Source organism: Furipterus horrens, unplaced genomic scaffold (genome assembly GCF_987537825.1).
Source record: "Furipterus horrens unplaced genomic scaffold, mFurHor1.1.pri manual_scaffold_3, whole genome shotgun sequence".
Taxonomy (NCBI): Eukaryota; Metazoa; Chordata; class Mammalia; order Chiroptera; family Furipteridae; genus Furipterus; species Furipterus horrens.
Window position 1 is genome coordinate 146,844,685 of NW_028327173.1, and position 19,271 is coordinate 146,863,955.

A 19,271-nucleotide genomic window follows, 5' to 3' on the forward strand; every position below is an offset into this window, starting at 1 on the left:
TTTGTGTTTACCCTTGCCTCCAGGGCGGGGCTGTCCCACCTCTTTCGCGATAGGGGGCGGAGCCCCGTGCACTTGTCACAACCGGGTGACTCTGCTTACCACGCTGTGATGTTTTCTGTGGGGATCAGGGTCCAAAATGGATTCCTGCCATTCACTCTCCGCTGAGAGACTGGGAGCCTCCTCCTCTGTCCCCACCCCCTCCGGGCCTCATAGTCTAAGGCAATGGGGGTCTGCCTTCCCTGGCATTGGAATCGCAAGCTAACAGGTTTGGTCTGCAGCCCGGGATGCTCCCCAGGTGCTTCTCGTCTCCCCTTAAATACGGGTGTCTGTGCTTACCACCATCTGCTGCTGTCGCCACAGTTGCGGCCAGCACAGCTTGACCTCTCCACCCCTCCTTCGCCCCTGCTACCCGTCTGAACGAGCACCACTTCTTTATAACTTCATAGGTTGGACTTCCATGTAGCTTTATTTTCTGGAACTTCTGGTTATTTCTGGCTTTGTGGTAGATGTGCTCCTTCTTAGTTGTGTAGGGAAATGGAGCATGTCAGTCTATGCCTCCATCTTAGCTGGAAGTGTGTTTATTGATTTGAGAGAGAGAAAAACATCAACGCCTGCCATACATGCCCCTACTGGGAATAGAACCCACAAACTTTTGGTGTATGGGATGACACTCTGACCAACTGAGCCACCCAGCCAGCACCACTCCTGTGTTTTTTAAAAATCCTTTAATCAGAGTCAATATATACGTACATCTAAATTTCCTTCGCAGTTTTTAACTTGGTGAAACTCTCTAGTTTTCTTCCTGTAGATCTTACAGTTACTTCTAGGATTTTGTTTTTCCTGCTTTTCTTAGGTCTTCCTCCTAGTTCTTTTTTTTCTTGCTTCATTTTGTTCATCCTCTGTTTATGTTAATGCTGTATCTTTGTGGGTCCCATTAATTTTGTTACTGCTTATCTCCTGTTTAATTGTATAGCTTCATTACCGTTTAGAATTTAAAGCCCCTGTTGTCCTTGCTTTTTAGGAAGGCACATTTTTATTAGAAGATAGTAAATATTTAGCTAACAATCTTGTCTTGGTGTACTGTTATAACTACCTATAAGTTTTGGGTATGTTTATTTTTCATTTTGTATTATTGCTGTTACAGTTTTTGGCAAGTGTTTTAATGGTTTTGATATTACAACCTTGAATTTTAGGGGATCCATAAAAACACATTATTTTTTCCTACCTAAATTCAGACCCAGTTGTGCAATAGATACATAAGTCAGTGGAATGGGGATCAAAATAGCACTTGTAATACTGAGGGAGTTGATTAGAGAACTCAGCTTGATGGTCTGTGCCTGTGGTGGTGGTGCCTGTGCCACCCTGGGTCTAGGCACTGAGGACCCCTTAGCCCACCTCCGCCAAGTCGGTCACGGACCCCATGGCAGAGAGAAGGCACAAGTGCATGTTCTCCAGAGACAGGCAGAGATCAAAGAGGAGGGGCTAGTTCAAGTGTGGGGGGACCTGAGAGGCCAATAGTGTTGCTGTAGTGAAAGTCCCTCTACATTGAAACATGAAGAGTAGGGGCAAATGTCCCTCCCCACACTGTTTTCACCCCTATTTAAATGGGATTGCCTATTGCATAAGAACTGTGATAAAACTAATGTAACTACAGTTTGTACTAAGGGCCCATATATTCAGGTCTCTTAGGAAAAGACAGCTTTAATTTTTTTTTTTTTTTTTTTTTTGAAATTCACAAGGGTTTTTATAATTTGAGAATTTATATGTTGTAGAGATTTCAAAGATTGGCACTAAAGGGCAGTATGGTTTCTTTCAGCAACGTGAAATTCTTCACGAGATTCAGAGAAGGAAGGAAGAGATCAAAGAAGAGAAAAAAAGAAAAGAAATGGCCAAGCAGGTACTCTATCAAGTCTACCGTACTCACATCGTTGCCATTTTGCTAAACATAAAATCTTTTTACTGCCATTGATGATATTTTCCCTTCCTGTGGTACTATCAGTAGTAAAGCTTAAAACGAAACACTAAAAGAATCCCCAAACAGAAAGCAAAATTTAGAACCGTATATTATCTGGAGATGACTTAGGCTTATGTAACTATAGTAGTTTAGCCAGTGAGTTGAGGGAGAGAAGAAATTGAGGCTTTGAAAATTAACCCAGATGGAATTCTTAATACTTTGAGGATAAGGCAATTTTTCATACTGAAGAGTGAATGGAAACCATAAGGATCTGCTTGAAATTTCATTCAGTGATGGAAAAGAAGAATTTCACAGACCAGGTTTAAAAAGCAGTGGTAAATAAGGATAAAGTCCTTTTCCCTGTATTTTTCCTGTGTCCAGCTCAATCAAAAAGCCAGTTATACATGTTTGGAAAAATCAAGAGGAAATTTTACTCATTCTGTTTTCTGGAATTATGGCAGTTAACTTAAAGGAAACTGAGGTATAGTGGGAGGAGGCACTGATGTAGAGTAAACAGCACCTGGCTTAAAGCTTTTGCTTTTTAAAGTGTTTTAAAGATTTTATTTATTTATTTTTAGAGAGAGAGGAAGGGAGAGAGAGAGAAAGAGAGGGAAAGAAACATCAATGTGTGGTTGCCTCCTAAGTACCCCCAATGGGGGGACCTGGCCTGCAACCCAGGCATGTGCCCTGTCTGGGAATCGAACCAGCGACTTTTTCATTCACAGGCTGGTGCTCAGTCCACCGAGCCACACCAGCCAGGGCCTAAAGCTTTGGCTTTTTTACTGCCAGTTCTGTCACCTTTAGATGACACTCTGTGACTTATTTTCCTCATCCCTTAAAATGGTACTTACGATGCCTCCCTTTTAATCTCATGTAATTATTCCCACAGATAAATGTACTACCCTCTGAAAGTGCAAAGCCATGTACAAATATAAGATGATATTACTGTTTCTACCAGCTCTCCTGTGTTATGTTTGATCCGCCTTCCCGTCTGCCACTCTGCTTTCCCTCTGAATGCCTTTTTCTGTTCATTTCCTCTTGCTCTTTTTTCTAACTTTTTAATGCCTATTCTAAGATTCTAGCATTTCTGTTTCAAATTTACATTCTGTTGAGACTAAATCTGATCTCTTATTTCCTAAACCAGTGCATATTCTGACATTAAATTTTTAGAAGCTGAATTCAGCTTTATTACAACTGAGAGCATTCAGTTTAAATGTACACTTTCTACTGAATTCATAATTATGTACATTGGTAGTCTTCCATTTATGACTTATGTCTAAAGTAGGTTTTACTTTTCTTTTTTCTAGGAACGTTTGGAAATTTCTAGTTTTCCAAACCAAAATCACACCTCTAGGAAGGACCCAGGAGGACACAGAACAGCTGTCATTCTACATGGAGTCTCTCCTGACTTCATGGGAAATGGTAAACATCGGACCAGCTCCTCTGGAAGGTCTAGGTAAGTCCTTGAGATTTCTGATCTGGGAGGAATGAAAGATGTAGAAGGAATAAAACAACTTGTAGTGAAATTTTTAAACATTCAAATAGTTGTTTTAATAACTTTTTCAGAGCCTATATATCTTAATATACAGGGTGGGGCAAAAGTAGGTTTATAGTTGTTCATATGGAAATAATACAATAATTAATAAATAATAATACAAGGATAAAGTGTGTTTTCCATACTTACAACTGTAAACCCACTTTTGACCCACACTGTATTTGTTAGTAATATAAAACAAAATTTTCATTTGTTTTAACATTTCTAAGTGTCTTTAATTAAACCAGTTTTATTGCCCATTCATTTGTATAACAATCTGTCACACTTCCCAATCTCCAGTACAGTTTGATCTGGCTTTTAATGATCTAACTATTCAATAAGTAATTTAAAATTTTTTCTCCCATCGGATTCATCATCCAGTCAAAAATTTCTCACCGTATTTGTCTTCAATCTGTAACTCATCAGGCCCCGCCGCAGTTGTGGGGAGTGCTCCAAGATGGGCACAGTGTAGAAGGTTCTTTACCTGAGAATGAGGGCCCCATTTTGCTGTCAGGGATCCCTTCCCTGGAGCTGCTGAGGACACTGGGCTTCGCTGTCCTTGCAGAGGGGCTCCTGCTTCATACCTCTCCCTCCACAGCCTTTTCCACTAAGAAACTGAGACTTCCCTAAATATTTGCTGTGACTCCCTGTGGATCAGAAAGAAATTTTAGTGCAGAATTCATTTGTGAGCGGGTGGGTGATTAAGTAGTGTAGGTATTATAATTCACTTATTTAAGCACTTAAACTTTTGAAAATCTAAGCAGCACTTAAAACCAACAGTTTTCGTCTATGGAAGGAAACATTTTCAGTACCAAACTAAAGACTTATATAAACTTTCAGGTTATAGTTTGTTTATAAGAAGAAACCATTTCAGTTCTTTCCCTAATTACTGACTTAAAAAAAAATCCGCTTAGAAATCATTTGGATATTAATGTTTAACCACCCACCACTGTTAAGCTATGCTGAATTTTCTCTTGAATACTGTTTCTGGTAACAATTTAATATTAAAATTATAAGTCCTTACACCAATTTAGATTATTTTTTCATCTTGGTTTCCAGTACGCAACAGTTTGAAATTGTCAGAGCATTTCACTAAGAAATACTTAACAGATTTGTATTGTGTTATAATCAATGACATAAATCAATGCTATGAATAAGTCCTTTTGGATATATAAAAACAGTTTTTTAAGTGTAAATGTTCCCATTTTTTGTGGCTGACTATAAACAATGGGTCTAAGATTAGACTTGCTTTTAAGACCAAAGATCATTTGCAAGTTTATTCAAGGGGAATGGGAAATTCTCTCTCCCCTTGACATAGGCAGAACAACTTGTTATGTTACACTTGTAAAATGATATTTATATGTCTTGGATAGAAAAGCACTCCATGAGCATCCAAGAAGAAAAATGAAAAAAGAAAATTTTCATGTAAATTTTTCCAAAGTATTGCATGCATATACCTGCATGGATCTCTGTCACTATGTTGACTACTGGGCTAGTAAAGAATGAATCTTCCTTAAAGTGTTGTTCATGCTTCCTTGATTAATAAATAAAAAGCCCTTGATACACCTGAATACCTCATTGATTTTGTTTCTTCCTTTCTGTCCATTGCCTTTATGGATTAAAAGTCAAAGGAAATAAGCAAAGTGTTCTGTTTTATTTTTTTATTTTTCTTCTCCTAAAAAGCAAATGTGTACACATCTTACAGGCGAAAACAGGAGCCACCAGTGACACTGGTTTTTATCTCTTATTTCTTCCTTTCAAACTCAGTGTTGATTTACTTCTCATCCTTCAGAATTGTTTCTGCTGCCATTCTCTCCTAGGTGGCATGTATGACATTTACCACTTTCTTGGCACTTTCACTTTTATTTTAATCCTAATAATATATCTTTTCTTATTAGCTCTCTTAACAGTCTCACTGTGTTTGCACTTAACAGCCAGATGGGGTGATTAATATTCTAAAACACCTTAAAACCAAGGATTTCTACACTGTAAACTAAAGAACATAAAGATGACCTAGACTAAAATGACTACTAGCACCATCTTTGGAAGGGGCAGATCTGGTGTAGAGGTGCTTCTGAATACTTTATGTCAATAAGTCTAACATATCATTTTAAATCTTTGCTTTTATTCTTTTCTCCAAAAATTTCAGTGTGCCCCTGGTTGCACAAATAACTTTAGAAGTACAGTGTCTTAGTCATTCTCTGGTGTTTAAAATATATGGGCACGTGAGACTCATCAAAATAGGTGTTGTCAGCAGTAGGGTGGGGAAGGGAAGGTGTGTAGGATTGGGGGTAGGGAGACGTGTTAATAATGGCGTATTGCAAGTGCGTAGGAGAAAGTTGGAGATGACCTCACAAGGCAGGGAAGTGAAGACGGTGGTATGTGGGGATCAGTTAGATGCAGGAGGTCTAGGAGCCCAGGGAGACTCATGTTTTTGAATCGAGACAAAATGGATGACTATGCCATGAACCAAAATAAAAGAACCAAGGGGAAAAGTCAGCTTGAGAGTAGAAGTTTTGACATTTCAGTAGCCAGAGGAGTAAGTAGAAGGGGCAGGAGTGGAGATAGCAAGTGTAAAAGTACAAAAACAAAGAACGAGATGGGTGGGTTGCAGGATTGAGTGAGGAGAGGGTAGAGATGGGAGAGGTGCATAGGTGAGGGGCAGAAGCTAATCTAGAGGGCAAATTGGACATACAGGAGAGGGGGACAGTGACTGGACCAAGATCCCAGAGGCGACTGCAGGAAATGGAACTGAGACCAGCAAAGCTGACCTCTTCAGAGTCTGGAGAAAAGGAACAATGGTACAGAATCCAAGTAACTTTATAGGTGGAGCAGAAGAAAGTGTGGGCTTCATTTCTCATTGCCTCGTGTTCTCTGTGAAGGTAGAAGTCATGCTTAGAGTGAGAGGGCTGCTTTATAGAGATTTGTCCATATGCCTCATCAAAGCATTTCTTACAATTCTGACCATCCAGAGCACTCTCCCTGGCTTCTTCGTGCAACCCTCTCTCCTAGTTTATTCATTACTTTTGCATTATAATCTAGCTTCCCAGCGGTTGCTTCCCACTCAGGGGAAAAACAAAAATAGAAAAGGGAGAGAGAGAGGAGGAGGAGTTGGGCTTTGAGTATTTTACAGAAGTAATGAAGGGGACGGCAGAGTATCTATCAAAGAGAAAGAATGAGCATTCAATGATTGGGGACCCAGTTGGAAACCAGGAATTTGTAGTGCTCCAGACTGCCCTGTTTTTCAGCTCTCCAGATGTGCATGTGAGTCTGGAATGAAGAGATTGTGAGGTCAATATGGGTTGAGCTGAATCACTGTAGAACTGCTGTGATGATGGAAATGTTCTATATTAATGCTGTCCAATATTGTAGCTACTAGCCACTCACGGCTATTGAGTACCTAAATGTGACTACTATGGTTGAAGAACTGAATATTTAATGTAATTTAAATTCAGATAGCTACATGTGGTTGATGGCTGCCATATTGGACAGCAGAGATCTAGAGTCAGGAGTTTGTAGAGTTCATGTTGAGACCTCAGTGGGGAATGAGAGAGTTGAACAACTTTCCAGTTAGTACCTTAAGCTCAATTCCCAGTAGAGACATATGTTAGGCTGTGAATGGGCTAGTAAACGGGAGAAAATGGCGGCAAAAAGTTGAAAAAACTAATCATTGTTCAAATTTACTTTTAAGGCGAGAGCGTCAGTATTCTGCATGTAGTAGTGAAGATTCTCCTGGCTCTTGTGAAATCCTGTATTTCTCTATCGGTAGTCCAGATCAGCTCATGGTGCACAAAGGGAAATGTATTGGTGAGTAAACTAGCTACATTCATTTAAATTTTCTAATGACTAAAGTTAATCATGAAGGAATGAGGTAGAATAGACACCATGTCATCTAGACCGTGCCTTCCAAGGAAGACTGGTAAGCCAGTAGTCGGTCATTCTAGCTCCCATTCCTAATGACCAGAACAAGAAGTCACTCAGGTTTCCCCCTTCTATAAGATGTGAATTAAAACCTAGGCTCTTGGAAATATTGTTAGCAGAAAGATAAATGTAAAGTTTGTCATCGTCATAATCCATCAAGCTTTTGAAACTGAAGATGGTTGAAATATTATGAATTAGAATTTTGCATCATGTGCATTTATTGCTAATGTGAAATATATGTAACAAAGTGAGTTCTAAAGCCTGTGATCTCTAATGACCAAGTCCTGTTTTCTTAAGTTGGTATCCATCTGCTTAGCATTTTCCCACTAGGCATGTTGTACCTGACTAGGAAAACCACTTTATTTGCTAGTGCCTTGTTTAGCAGTTTTGTCTACTAATAACTGTTCGAAGTGAAGCTGGTTCAGCAATTTGGGATTTGAGTTGTTTATACTAAAACCGTTTTCAGTATCTATTCCTTTGCCCTAAACATACATCATCTTTACCAGCCATACAGATATAGCCACTAAGTCAGCAGTTCTCAACCTGTGGGTCGCGACTCCTTTGGGGGTCAAACGACCCTTTCATAGGGGTCGCCTAAGACCATCGGAAAACATATAATTACATATTGATTTTGTGGTTAATCACTATGCTTTAGTTATGTTCAATTTGTAGCAATGAAAATACATCCTGCGTATCAGATATTTACATTCCGATTCATAACAGTAGCAAAATTACAGTTATGAAGTAGCAGTGAAAATATTTTTATGGTTGGGGGTCACCACAACATGAGGAACTGTATTAAAGGGTCGCTGCGTTAGGAAGGTTGAGAACCACTGTACTAAGTGATGTCAGGATTACTTGCATATACATAATTAATTTGACAATTAATTTTAATTTTTATATTTTTTTCAAATTATAAGAAAAAGTTTATTTAGAAAGTTACAGACATAACAGAAGTGAGCTAGCTAGGCTTCATAGGCTCAGGAAACAAGTTACAGCTCCAAGGACCCTTGAAGCTTAGGAGAGAGAAAGGCAAAGATAACATGCCTTGGGGAAGAAGAGGGAGAAGGGAAGGCATGGGCATTCTTCCCAAGAGGGAGAGCGTGCCTGCCTAAGTTTAATTTTTAATTCCTTGAATGTTCTTATCAGAGCTAAGAGTCAAATTACCTAAATCAAGTTTGCTTTTTTTTTTTTTTTTGGTGTGTTCTTCCCCTTCCTCTTCAAGGAGAGACACATAAGCAGAGGAGCTGCCATGAAGCAGGCAGCAGATGGAGGGAGAAGAAACCAAATATTTGAACTGGACACTTAACTAGTCTGCCTGAAAGCAGACTGAACTGTACAGGTTTCTGCACATATACAGAGCCTGCCCTGATCAGACAAAGCAACCATTTGGACAGGTTCAAGACCTTGGTATAGATGATTAGCTTTGGCTTTGAGACTGTCCTTAAGTTAGGGCAACACAAACTCACTACTTTTAATAATCTGAGGGGATCAGGAAGGGAAATTAATCTACTTACCTTAACTTGGTTTCCTCTTCTCATTGATACTCATTAGACAGATTCACCTTAGTTAATACCCTCATGGGGAGACATATTTGCAATCTGAAAATTTTTTATAAAACAACTACATAAATTACAAGGCGGGGTGGGCCCCTTGTAGTACAGACTTCCCCCACTAGGTGAGTGTTCTAAGAACCCATCTCTATCAGTATACCAGCTGGCATTGTTGTGAGAGGCTGCGTTTAGCTTCAGTGAATTTTTTTTGAAAACTCTTTCAACATGTTTGACCATTTTATGATGGGTGATTTATGAGCGCACCTGCCAACACCGTGCTGAGTGTTCAACAGTTTTTGACCAAAAAACAACATGACCCCATGCCCTGCCCTCCCTATTCACCTGATCTTGCCCAGAGTGACTTTTTTTTTTGTTTCCCTGGGAACGTTTTGCCAGAAGTACTAAAAGGCATCAAAATCTACAAGTTCAAAAACTGTTTTGAGTGATGGAAGAAATGTTTCAATAGATATATCGCATCACATGGAGAGTGCTTGGAAGGTGGTTGAAGTTTAAACATGTGAGAATAAATACATAATCTTTTATAAATAAATTTCATGTTTTCTGGGATCTCCCTCATATTTGTTTTGTTTTCTCACAACAGTTCTAGTTTTTAAAATATGTCCTGATTTTCCATGAAATGTTTTTATAAAAGATCACCTAATTAACTTTTTTTTTTTTTTTTTTTTAGTTTAAAGCAGTTAGAACTTTCTTATGGATAAAACACAATGGAGACTGTGTAAATGATGATCATTGTTAGCATGTAATAGAATCAGAGTTCTTTTGGTAACATATTTTCCCTTCAGCCTCAGTGCAGTGTTCCTTTGTCTTTTTTATCATCCCCGTCATGCAAAAGTGACAGGGGGAGGATGGCAATAATAAAAATATGATACAAAACAAAAAACACACCAATCAGCAATTATGAAATACTCACCTAGCCCTAGTTGGGGGCGAGAAATATTGCAAGACATTGTACTGCATAATGCGCGTATGTGGGTAGGTTTTATGTAAACAACATCACACTTTATCTCATAAGCATTTGGTATCTGTGTCTCCAGTGTGTGCTGCTTACATTCCACATTGCACAGGTTGCTTCCTTTGACTGACAAATTTTCAGACTTCAGGGTTTTTTCTCCTTAGTCTAAGAATGTCAGGAGTGTTTATGACTAGCATAACAGAAAATTTTAATTAAATGTTCTTAAATTGTCAGCATGTCTATGAAGTAAAAACTGCCTCTCAGATAAAAAGTCTAGGTGAGCTAGTTCAGCCACATTTCTCCAAAGCAGTTTTGCTAAGGCCACTACAGTATGTCCTACATCACTTTCCATTTTTTAAATGGAAAAGAACTATTACTGTTTCTTTGAAAAATCTTTTCATTATGAAGACAATGCAGTATCACAGGAAACTTATTTATATGACAAAAGAGAAAGACAGAATGCTATGTATCAGTGGTTCTCAGTTGGGATTGACCTTGTTCTCTAGGGGACATTTGGTGATATCTGGAGACATTTTTGATGGTTAAAACTAGGATCGGGGTGCTATTGGCATCTCGTGGATGGAGGTCAGTGGTGCTGCTAAACATCTTAAAGTGCACAAGACAGCCTCCTTCAACAAAGGATTATCTGGCCCAAAATGTCAATTGTGTCACGGGAGAGAAATCCTGTTATATATGCTATGATTTGGTAAAGTAGGGGGCAAAAAAGAGTAGAGGGAAAAGAAATAAGACAAACTGATGATATTATGGGTGATGCTAATTTTTTGGTAATTTCTTTAATGAAAATACAGATTTTTCTGTACAGCATAAGAAGATAGCCAGTAATATAGTAAGTTTGCACAGTGGCAGATGATTACTAGACTTTTCATGCTGATCACATTGGAAGGTATACAGATGTCAGAATCACTATGCTATACACCTGAAACTAATATATGCCAACTGTATTTCAATAAATTTTTAAAAAGAAAACATATATTTTCATAAGAAAATTTTTGGTGTTACAGAAATTTAGCTCTCCAGGTATTGTACAAGTGAAAACCATGTGCCTATCACTAAATAAATGTATCTTTCTTTCTAGATTAAAATTTAAACTATCATTTCTGGTTCCTTCCCTTGAAACTGACAGTCGGTTTTATATTTACTGAATATATTCAGATTCTGTGTTTAGAAAATCATTGATGTCTTCAAATTTACAGATTACTAAAACCTGTTTATACTGTGCACTCTAAGGTACATTGGTGGAGTAATTTGGGTGGAATGTTCCTATTTCCAGATTTCATCTGTTACATTAGTTGGTACTTAGTTTTGTGAGATCACTCTGTCTTGCCAAAAGGCAGCCATCAGAGGTGAACTGCTTATGAGAGTAATATTGTGAATCCTGGCTACAGGTAGAAAACATTTGTCAGATACTGAGATCTCACTGTTGATTCTTCTCCCTTTATAGTAATTAATATTTTGGGACTCAGAGTATATTGCTAAATATTAAAACTTAGTTACAAAAGAGCATGTATTATATGTCATATTTTTCATAAGAAGCACATGGCATCCACTGATGAATGAATGTGTGTGTGTTTGTGTCTCTCCCCCCCGCCCTTTTTTTTCAATCCCCACAGAAAATGTACCAGTGAGAGTTAATTACATTTTCTTTTAATATACAGCCTGTGATGAACAGCTTGGAAAACTAGTTTACAATGCTTTGGAAACAGCCACTGGCAGCTTTGTCTTGTTGTATGAGTGGGTTCTCCAGGGGCAGAAAAAAGTTGGTCCTTTCCTTACCAGTCAAGAAAAAGAGAAGATTGATAAGTGCAAAAAGCAGGTATGCATCCAGGAGGGCTCACAGAACCCTCTCAAGCTTTAGATGACAAACAAAATAGCTCTGTATTTGATAGACTCGTAGAGATGATCAGAACAGTGTGAGGTCTGTTTAACCATAGGGATGGTGGGAGACCAGCACCTTCCTTACCAGTTTCCTCAGCTTCTTGCTGCCTCTTCCAGAACTTTCACAATGTGGTCCGAACTTTTGCAGCTGCTTTCTTAACCTCCTTTCTCAGCCTCTATTACATTATCAATAGCAATCTCTCCAACTGGGACTAAACGCATGGCTTTTGCATCCTTCTGAAATATTGCTTAAAAACTGAATTCTAGGGGACCGGAGGATTTTCTAGTTAATTGATAATACTGAGTTTACGGAGAATATTTAATATTACACACAGCAGCATTACATAATAAAAAGGTAACAAAACCGTAGGTAAAGCCCTGTGTTTAGAATGTATGTGTATTTCTGATAGAAGAGAAACTGGAAGTAAATATACCAAAATCATAGCACTTGTCTTTGGGTGGTAACCACATAGATAATTTATTGATTTTTTTTCTTTTGTACTTTTTTTCTTTTCTATTAGTACTTACTAAAATTTTGATAGTGAATCTTTATAATCAGAAGGGGTTATTTTAAAATTAGTGTTTCTTTTTTCTGGTGGCCTTATTGCAAAAGAATTTTAAAGCTCTTCACTAATTTTATAGTATTTGTAATTTTTTAAAAAGATTTTATTACTTTTAGAGATAGGAGAGGGAAGGGAGAAAGAAAGGGAGGGAAACATTGATGTGCGAGACTTACATCAATCTGATGCCTCTCGCAAGCTCCCAACTGGGGACCTTATCCACAATCCAGGCATGTGCCCTGGCTGGGAATTGAACTGGGAACCTTTCGGTTCTCAGGCCAGTGCTCAATCTACTGAGTCACACTAGCCAGAGCTGTGATTTACTTTTTTAATTTTTATGTATTGATTTGAGAAAGAGAGAAAAACATCAATATGTTATACCATTTATTCATGCACTCATTGGTTGAATCTTATATGTGCCCTGACTGGGGATCGAACCTGCAACCTTGATGTTTCCAGACGCCACTAACCAACAGAGCTACCCAGCCAGGGCTAATTTTATAGTATTTGTACACTAGGTTTTGAGATCAGAAAAGTTGAGAATTAACAAAAAATTTTTCCATCTTTATGAACTATTAGATTGATCATATGGTTTAGGGGAGGAGTCAGTTTAGGGCATGTTTCTTCTCTTATCCTTTAAAAGTACATTTCTGTTAAATATTTCACTTTTGAAGTGAAACACCAATTAATGCTGATCAACCCAATTTTACCGTTTTTTTCCTTATCAGATTCAAGGTGCAGAAACAGAATTCAACTCACTGGTAAAATTGAACCATCCCAACGTATTACGCTACTTTGCAATGAATCTGAAAGAGCAGGATGACTCCATTGTGGTGCACATTTTGGTGGAGCACTTCAATGGGGTGTCCCTTGCTACACACCTAAGCCACTCAGGCCCCGTCCCTGTGCATCAGCTTCGCAGGTACGCAGCTCAGCTCTTGTCGGGCCTCGATTATTTGCACAGCAATTCTGTGGTGCACAAGGTTCTGAGTACATCGAATGTCTTGGTGGACACAGAGGGCACCATCAAGATTACAGACTACAGCATTTCTAAGCGCCTAGCAGACATTTGCAAGGAGGTGTTTGAGCAAACCCGCGTTCGTTTTAGTGACAGTGCCGTACCTTATAAAACAGGGAAGAAAGGGGACGTTTGGCATCTTGGCCTTTTGCTGCTGTCCCTCAGCCAAGGACAAGAATGTGGAGAGTACCCTGTGACCATCCCTAGTGACTTACCTGCTGACTTTAAAGATTTTCTAAAGAAGTGAGTATCATTGAGATTCTCTTAATTGCCCTTTACTTTTGTACTTTTATTGTGCTTTAATGCTAAACTTATTGATATGTATAAGCTGAAAAGTGAGCAACAGGACTTGAGTTAATTCTTTGTGCTCTCAATCCTTTCCCAGCCACATATGTTGTGTTTTCTTGCTTATATTTATTGTTCCCTTAACTCCCACATTCTCCTAAATTCACTTGGGCTTAATAACAGATTTTCAGACTGTACTTCGTGACTGCTCTAGGAAGTCAATAGGGATGGCTACGTGGAAAATGCCCCAGGTATTCCAAATGGAAGAGCCTCTCTGTCTGCCTTTGCTTCTGGTTCCTAACAAGTCAGAGGCAAGACCTCCTATATAGAAAACAGCTTTAGGAGAGTACAGTATTCCCTCACTTATCGCGGGTGTTACGTTCCAGACCCCCCGGCGAAGTAGGAACCTTACACTCTTAAACCTACGTAACTTTAACATACATATACAGTATCGCAAAATCCCACGATATAGCGAAAAATCTGCGATAAATAATTAAATATAATATTTTTTAAAATCCCGCGATACAGTGAGGCCATGATAAGTGAACCGCGATATAGCGAGGGACCTCTGTAATACTGCTCCTTGTTCTTCTTAACCATTCTTCTTCATCAGCAATATCTCATTCTGTCAAGCCCTAGAATACAAATGACTTCCTTGTTCTAGCCAGAGGATTTTCGACATCTGTGTATTACAGATGTACACTTAACTAAAGAGCGGAGTTTTATCCACTTTGAGGGAATCCTTCCTGAAAGGATTTCCTCTGACCTAGTCTTTGTGCAAATCCTTCCATTCAGTGTTCTCAGGTTAGCCCTGCCTCTGTTCTCAGTCCAGGCCAGACCAAGGTTCTCTGTTTCTTAATTAAATGGGAAATAAGATCCCTTAAGTTGGGGTTTTCTAGATACTCCCCTAGTCCAACTTTCCAGCAAGTTAACCTGGACTGATTTCTTTCCTTTCTAACAATGTCTTATTTCTCTCCTTATTTCTTTTTTCCAACCATTCATTTTTATTCATTTCATTTACTCCCTACATTTTTTTTCTTTTACTCTTTACATTTCTTTTCCTATTTCTATCCCAACTGCCATTTGGCTTAATCCATGTTATTTCCTGACACTCATTGTGTTATCCATGAGAAAGTGAAAATAGCTGCACTTATTTTTAAATAAGATAGTTTCTGTTTGGCATAAAATAGAAGTAGTCATGATATACATACAGTTGTGGAAAGGGGCCAGATTTGATTCTTATGCTGTGTTTTCCCCTTAATGTATATAAATATCTCAAGCTTGCTAAAGAAATCTTTTATGATTTCTATTAAATGCACTAGACCTTTAAAAGTATTTATTTAAATGCACCCTGACAATGTAGCTGGCCAAAATTACATCAAAAGAAATATGATGATAGAATCACTGATGGAAAGACTCATTTCATTCATCAAAATGGCACCATTAGCTTTCTTTCTTTCCTCATTGGTCAAGAATAATTGAGTGAAGGTTAGCAATAACATCATGTATTTCTAAAAACAACACTGAAAAGTTTAAGTAGAACATATTTTTCACATTAAATAGCAAATGGACAGGCTCAGTAGCTACCTTTCCTAGTTCGTTTCTTAGAGAATAGCTTTATGCACTGTCAGTTCTGAACTTGAACTCTGCACTATTTCTTATTCTATTACCGTGTTTGTCCTTTAAAATGTTTTTATATATTCCTTTCTCTTCCTAGAGTGGTTTGATAGACTGCTCGGTTAAGAAGGACAGTACAGTATTGTTTTACCACATTTGTTCTTCCACCCGCTGTTAAGAAAAGAAAAAAATCATTCACAAACAATGAAAGAATAGCAATATTTCATTTTAGTTATATTTTTGTTTATTGGTAAATGTCCTTGAGAAAAAAGTTTTGGTTCAAATCAGTGTCTGTGGCGGGAAAGAACCCAGACTGTGGAACCACATGGCTGGTTTACATCCCACCTCTACCCCTTATGGTCTGAGTGATTTAAATACCACTCCCTACCCTGAGTTTCTTCCCTGTAAAATGAGGATAGTAGCACTGCCCACCCCTGAAGACGGTTGTGAAGATTACATGAGCTCACACCTGCAAAGTGCTTCCAGTGGTACCCAGGACTTGGTGGTGCTGAGTCAGGGTTTGTTATCTCCATTCTCAGTAGTGGGAACTATGGACCTAATATGTAACTTTCCAGGCATTTCATTCCTTCTGGTTCAAAGCTGGACCTAATATTTGCCTCTGCTACTTAGGGCTACTATGATGCCAAAATTATTGGCTCTGAGAATCTCATCTTTTTAGCTGAGATCTCAGTGACTGTAAAAATCTCTTAAAGATACAATTATTTCTAGGTAGGCTTTATAATTTTCTTGATTCAGATTTATTATGATGTCAGTCACATTCCTGTTCTAGTTGAGTTAGAGTTGATAAGATACTTCAGAAACCCAACAAAGCATGTATAGAGCCGTTCATTGCAGCATTTTTTTACCTGTGAAAAAGTGAAAATAATCTAAATGTGTAACAGTAGGAGAATATGTAAATAAAGTCTGTAAATTTAAAAAGATCTCTAAGTTCTGGCTTAGAAAGATTACAACACATAGTATGATACGTATTGTGATTTATAATAAGAACTGTATATTTGGTTTTTGTTTCTATTTCTGGCACATTTTCTAAAACCCTTAGAATTTCTAAGTGTTGACAGCAGCAAAGGTGTCTCTTGTTATGTTCATAATGTGATTTTTGGAACCACCTAAGTCTAGGTGCTGGTTGCTAAGAGAAACAACCAACCATATGATTGGAGAGTTGGAACTCTCAGCCTGACCCCCCCACCTCTGGGAAAGGGTGAGGGGCTGTAAGTCAAATCTATCACCAGTGGCCAGTGATCTAATCAGTCATGCCTATGTAATGAGCCCTTCACAGAAACCCAAAGGGCTGGAGTTCAGAGAACATGTGGAGGTACTGGAAGTGAGAGTGACTTTTCCGGAGAGGGCATGGAAGTGCCTCGCCCTTCTCACATACCTTGCCCTATGCATCTCTTCCATCTGGCTGTTCCTGAGTTATATCTTTTCATAATAAACCAGTAATCTAGTAAGTAAAATATATCTCTGAGTTCTGTGAACCTCTTTAGCAAATTAATCAAACCCAGTTAGGAGGTCATCAGAACCTCTGATCTACAGCCGAACGGTCAGAAACCCAGGTGACAACATGGGCTTGCAATTGGTGTCTAAAGTGGGGTTTGGGGAGACAGTCTTGTAAGACTGAACCCTTCATTGCTGGTGAAAGTAAGACTCTTCCACGGGATCACAAGAAAAGTATTTCACAGACCCATGCGTGGAGATTGTGGTGTGGCAAGGTTTATTTGGGTGGAAGCCTGCCCTTGTGTCCCATCTCTGTCTGTCCTGCCATGGGAAAAGTCCAACCATGTCCTCAGCAAGGACAAAACAAATGCCAGCATCCAGAGTTTCTGCTTCATATTAAACCTTAGACCTTTGGAGACCATGTGGCTGTTAGACCTTCATTATAAAAATTATGGAAGGTGAAACCATGGGTAAGGAGGGGACTGCTATATACTTTGTTTTGGTTCCCCACTTGTATCCAACCTGGTGCTCAACATGCTAATCCTGCAGGAAAGTTTATTTTTTTATTTTTTATTTTTTATTTACTGATTTAGAGAGAGGAAGAAGGGAGAGAGAGAGAAACGTCGATTTGTTGTACCACTTACTTGTGCATTCATTGGTTGATTCTTGCATATGCCCTGACAAAGCCACAACCTTGGCACATTGGGACGATGCTCTAACCAACTGAGCATCTGGCCAGGGCCCTGCAGGAAAGTTTATTCATTTAAATTTACTTCTGAGTGCAATCTGGTCCATAAATAACAGGAGTTCTCTAATGTGTATTTTTTTTTTTAAATAAACCCATAGTTAAATGCCTTGGATTAACTACCTTAGGATTTATTTTGTGTGTTGCTGAGGTTCTTTCTTTCCTCTCACTGAGGTGTGTTTGCCTGGATGACAAGGAAAGATGGAGTCCTCAACAACTGTTGAAACACAGCTTTATAAATCCTCAGCCAAAAATGCCTTTACTGGAACAAAGCCCTGAAGGTGAGTCTTCCACCATTCTTTTATGATACCCTGCTTGACATAAATTATATTGAAAGGACACATAAACCTAAGACTGGAAGGGACTACATGAATCATTTATTTTATCTGTTTTATGCCGAGCTATACATAAATCCATTCATTTAATGTGTCCTGTGTGCTTGGAACTATTTTTGCTATCCTGGTTTTTCCAGTCTCTACTGATGCAGTGTTCATTGGTGTTGCATTTTAGTGTTTAGTTACCCTTCTTGTCATGTCACCCTTATTACCATGTAACCGGATTTCCCTTCTGCTACTTAAGTCGCATATTAGGGGACCTCAGCGGAGATTGGGATGGATTAAAGAGGCCTGGGTTTGAGTTCTAGTTCTGTTGTCCAGTCATTTCCCTTCTGTCTGTCTCAGTTACCTATATTTATAAACTTGGGCTAATTATCTATTTCTCTACCTCCTTTAAAGAAGATGAGGAAAGTATTAAAAGGCCTGCCAGGTAAGGGGTACTTTTTCAAACTATAGGTTGGGGCTCCCTCTTCCAGCACTTGAATCATTGTGGGATATTGCAGTTCTTCCTGTATTTTAATGCTTCATTTGCCTCTTGCCTTTTTTATGCTATTACAGCTGTCCCAACTTTTCACTCTTTGCCCCCCTCCACCTGGTACCCCAATTCCAGTAATCCCCTTAGTTCATGTCCACAGGTCATGCATATAAGTTCTTTGACTTTTCTATTTCTTATACTGTTTTTTACATCCCCTTGTCTATTTTGTACTTACCAACTTGTACTTTGTAATCCCTGTACCTTTTCCCTCATTCTCCCCCTACCCCTCCCCAGTGATAACCCTCCAAGTGATCTTCATATCTATGATTCTGTTCCAGTCTGCTTGTTTGCTCAGTTTGTTTTTTAGAGTCAGTTGTTGATAGTTGTGATATTATTGCCATTTTAATGTTCATAGTTTTGATCTTCTTTTTCTTAAGTAAGTCCCTTTAACATTTCATATAATAATGGCTTGGTGATAATGAACTCCTTTAGATTTACCTTGTCTGGGAAGCTCTTTATCTGCCCTTTGATTCTAAATGATAGCTTTGCTGGATAGAGTAGTCTAGATTGTAAGTCCTGCTTTTCACCATTTTGAATACTTCTTGCCTGCAAAGTTTCTTTTGAGAAATCAGCTGATAGTCTTATGGGAACTCCTTTGCTTTCTCTTGCTGCTTTTAAGATTCTTTATCTTTAACCTTTGCAATTTCTTACTCTTCCTCTTCGTCTGGCACCCCTGTGATTTGGATGTTGGTACATTTGGCGATGTACCAGAGCCTCTTTATTCTATCCTCTTTTTCTTGAATTCTCTTTTCTTCTTGATGTTCTGATTGAATGCTTCTTTTCTTCCTTATGTTCCAAATCATTGATTTGATTCTTGGTTTCATTCCCTCCACTGTCGGTGCCCTGTAGATTTTTCTGTATTTCATTTAATGCAACCTTCATTTATGCCT

At 38.6% G+C, this 19,271-nt stretch overlaps 1 protein-coding gene across 1 annotated transcript in view; it reads left to right on the forward strand.

Annotated features, from left to right (window-relative positions):
* The window catches only part of EIF2AK4 (eukaryotic translation initiation factor 2 alpha kinase 4), a 92,284-nt gene that overhangs the window by 23,911 nt on the left and 49,102 nt on the right, over nucleotides 1–19,271 (forward strand). Inside the window, exons 5-10 of the mRNA XM_090270397.1 lie at nucleotides 1,817–1,897; nucleotides 3,262–3,410; nucleotides 7,180–7,295; nucleotides 11,612–11,769; nucleotides 13,120–13,652; nucleotides 17,686–17,792. Of these exons, the coding sequence (XP_090126523.1) occupies nucleotides 1,817–1,897; nucleotides 3,262–3,410; nucleotides 7,180–7,295; nucleotides 11,612–11,769; nucleotides 13,120–13,652; nucleotides 17,686–17,792 (1,144 nt within the window). The remainder of the gene's footprint in view (nucleotides 1–1,816; nucleotides 1,898–3,261; nucleotides 3,411–7,179; nucleotides 7,296–11,611; nucleotides 11,770–13,119; nucleotides 13,653–17,685; nucleotides 17,793–19,271) is intronic.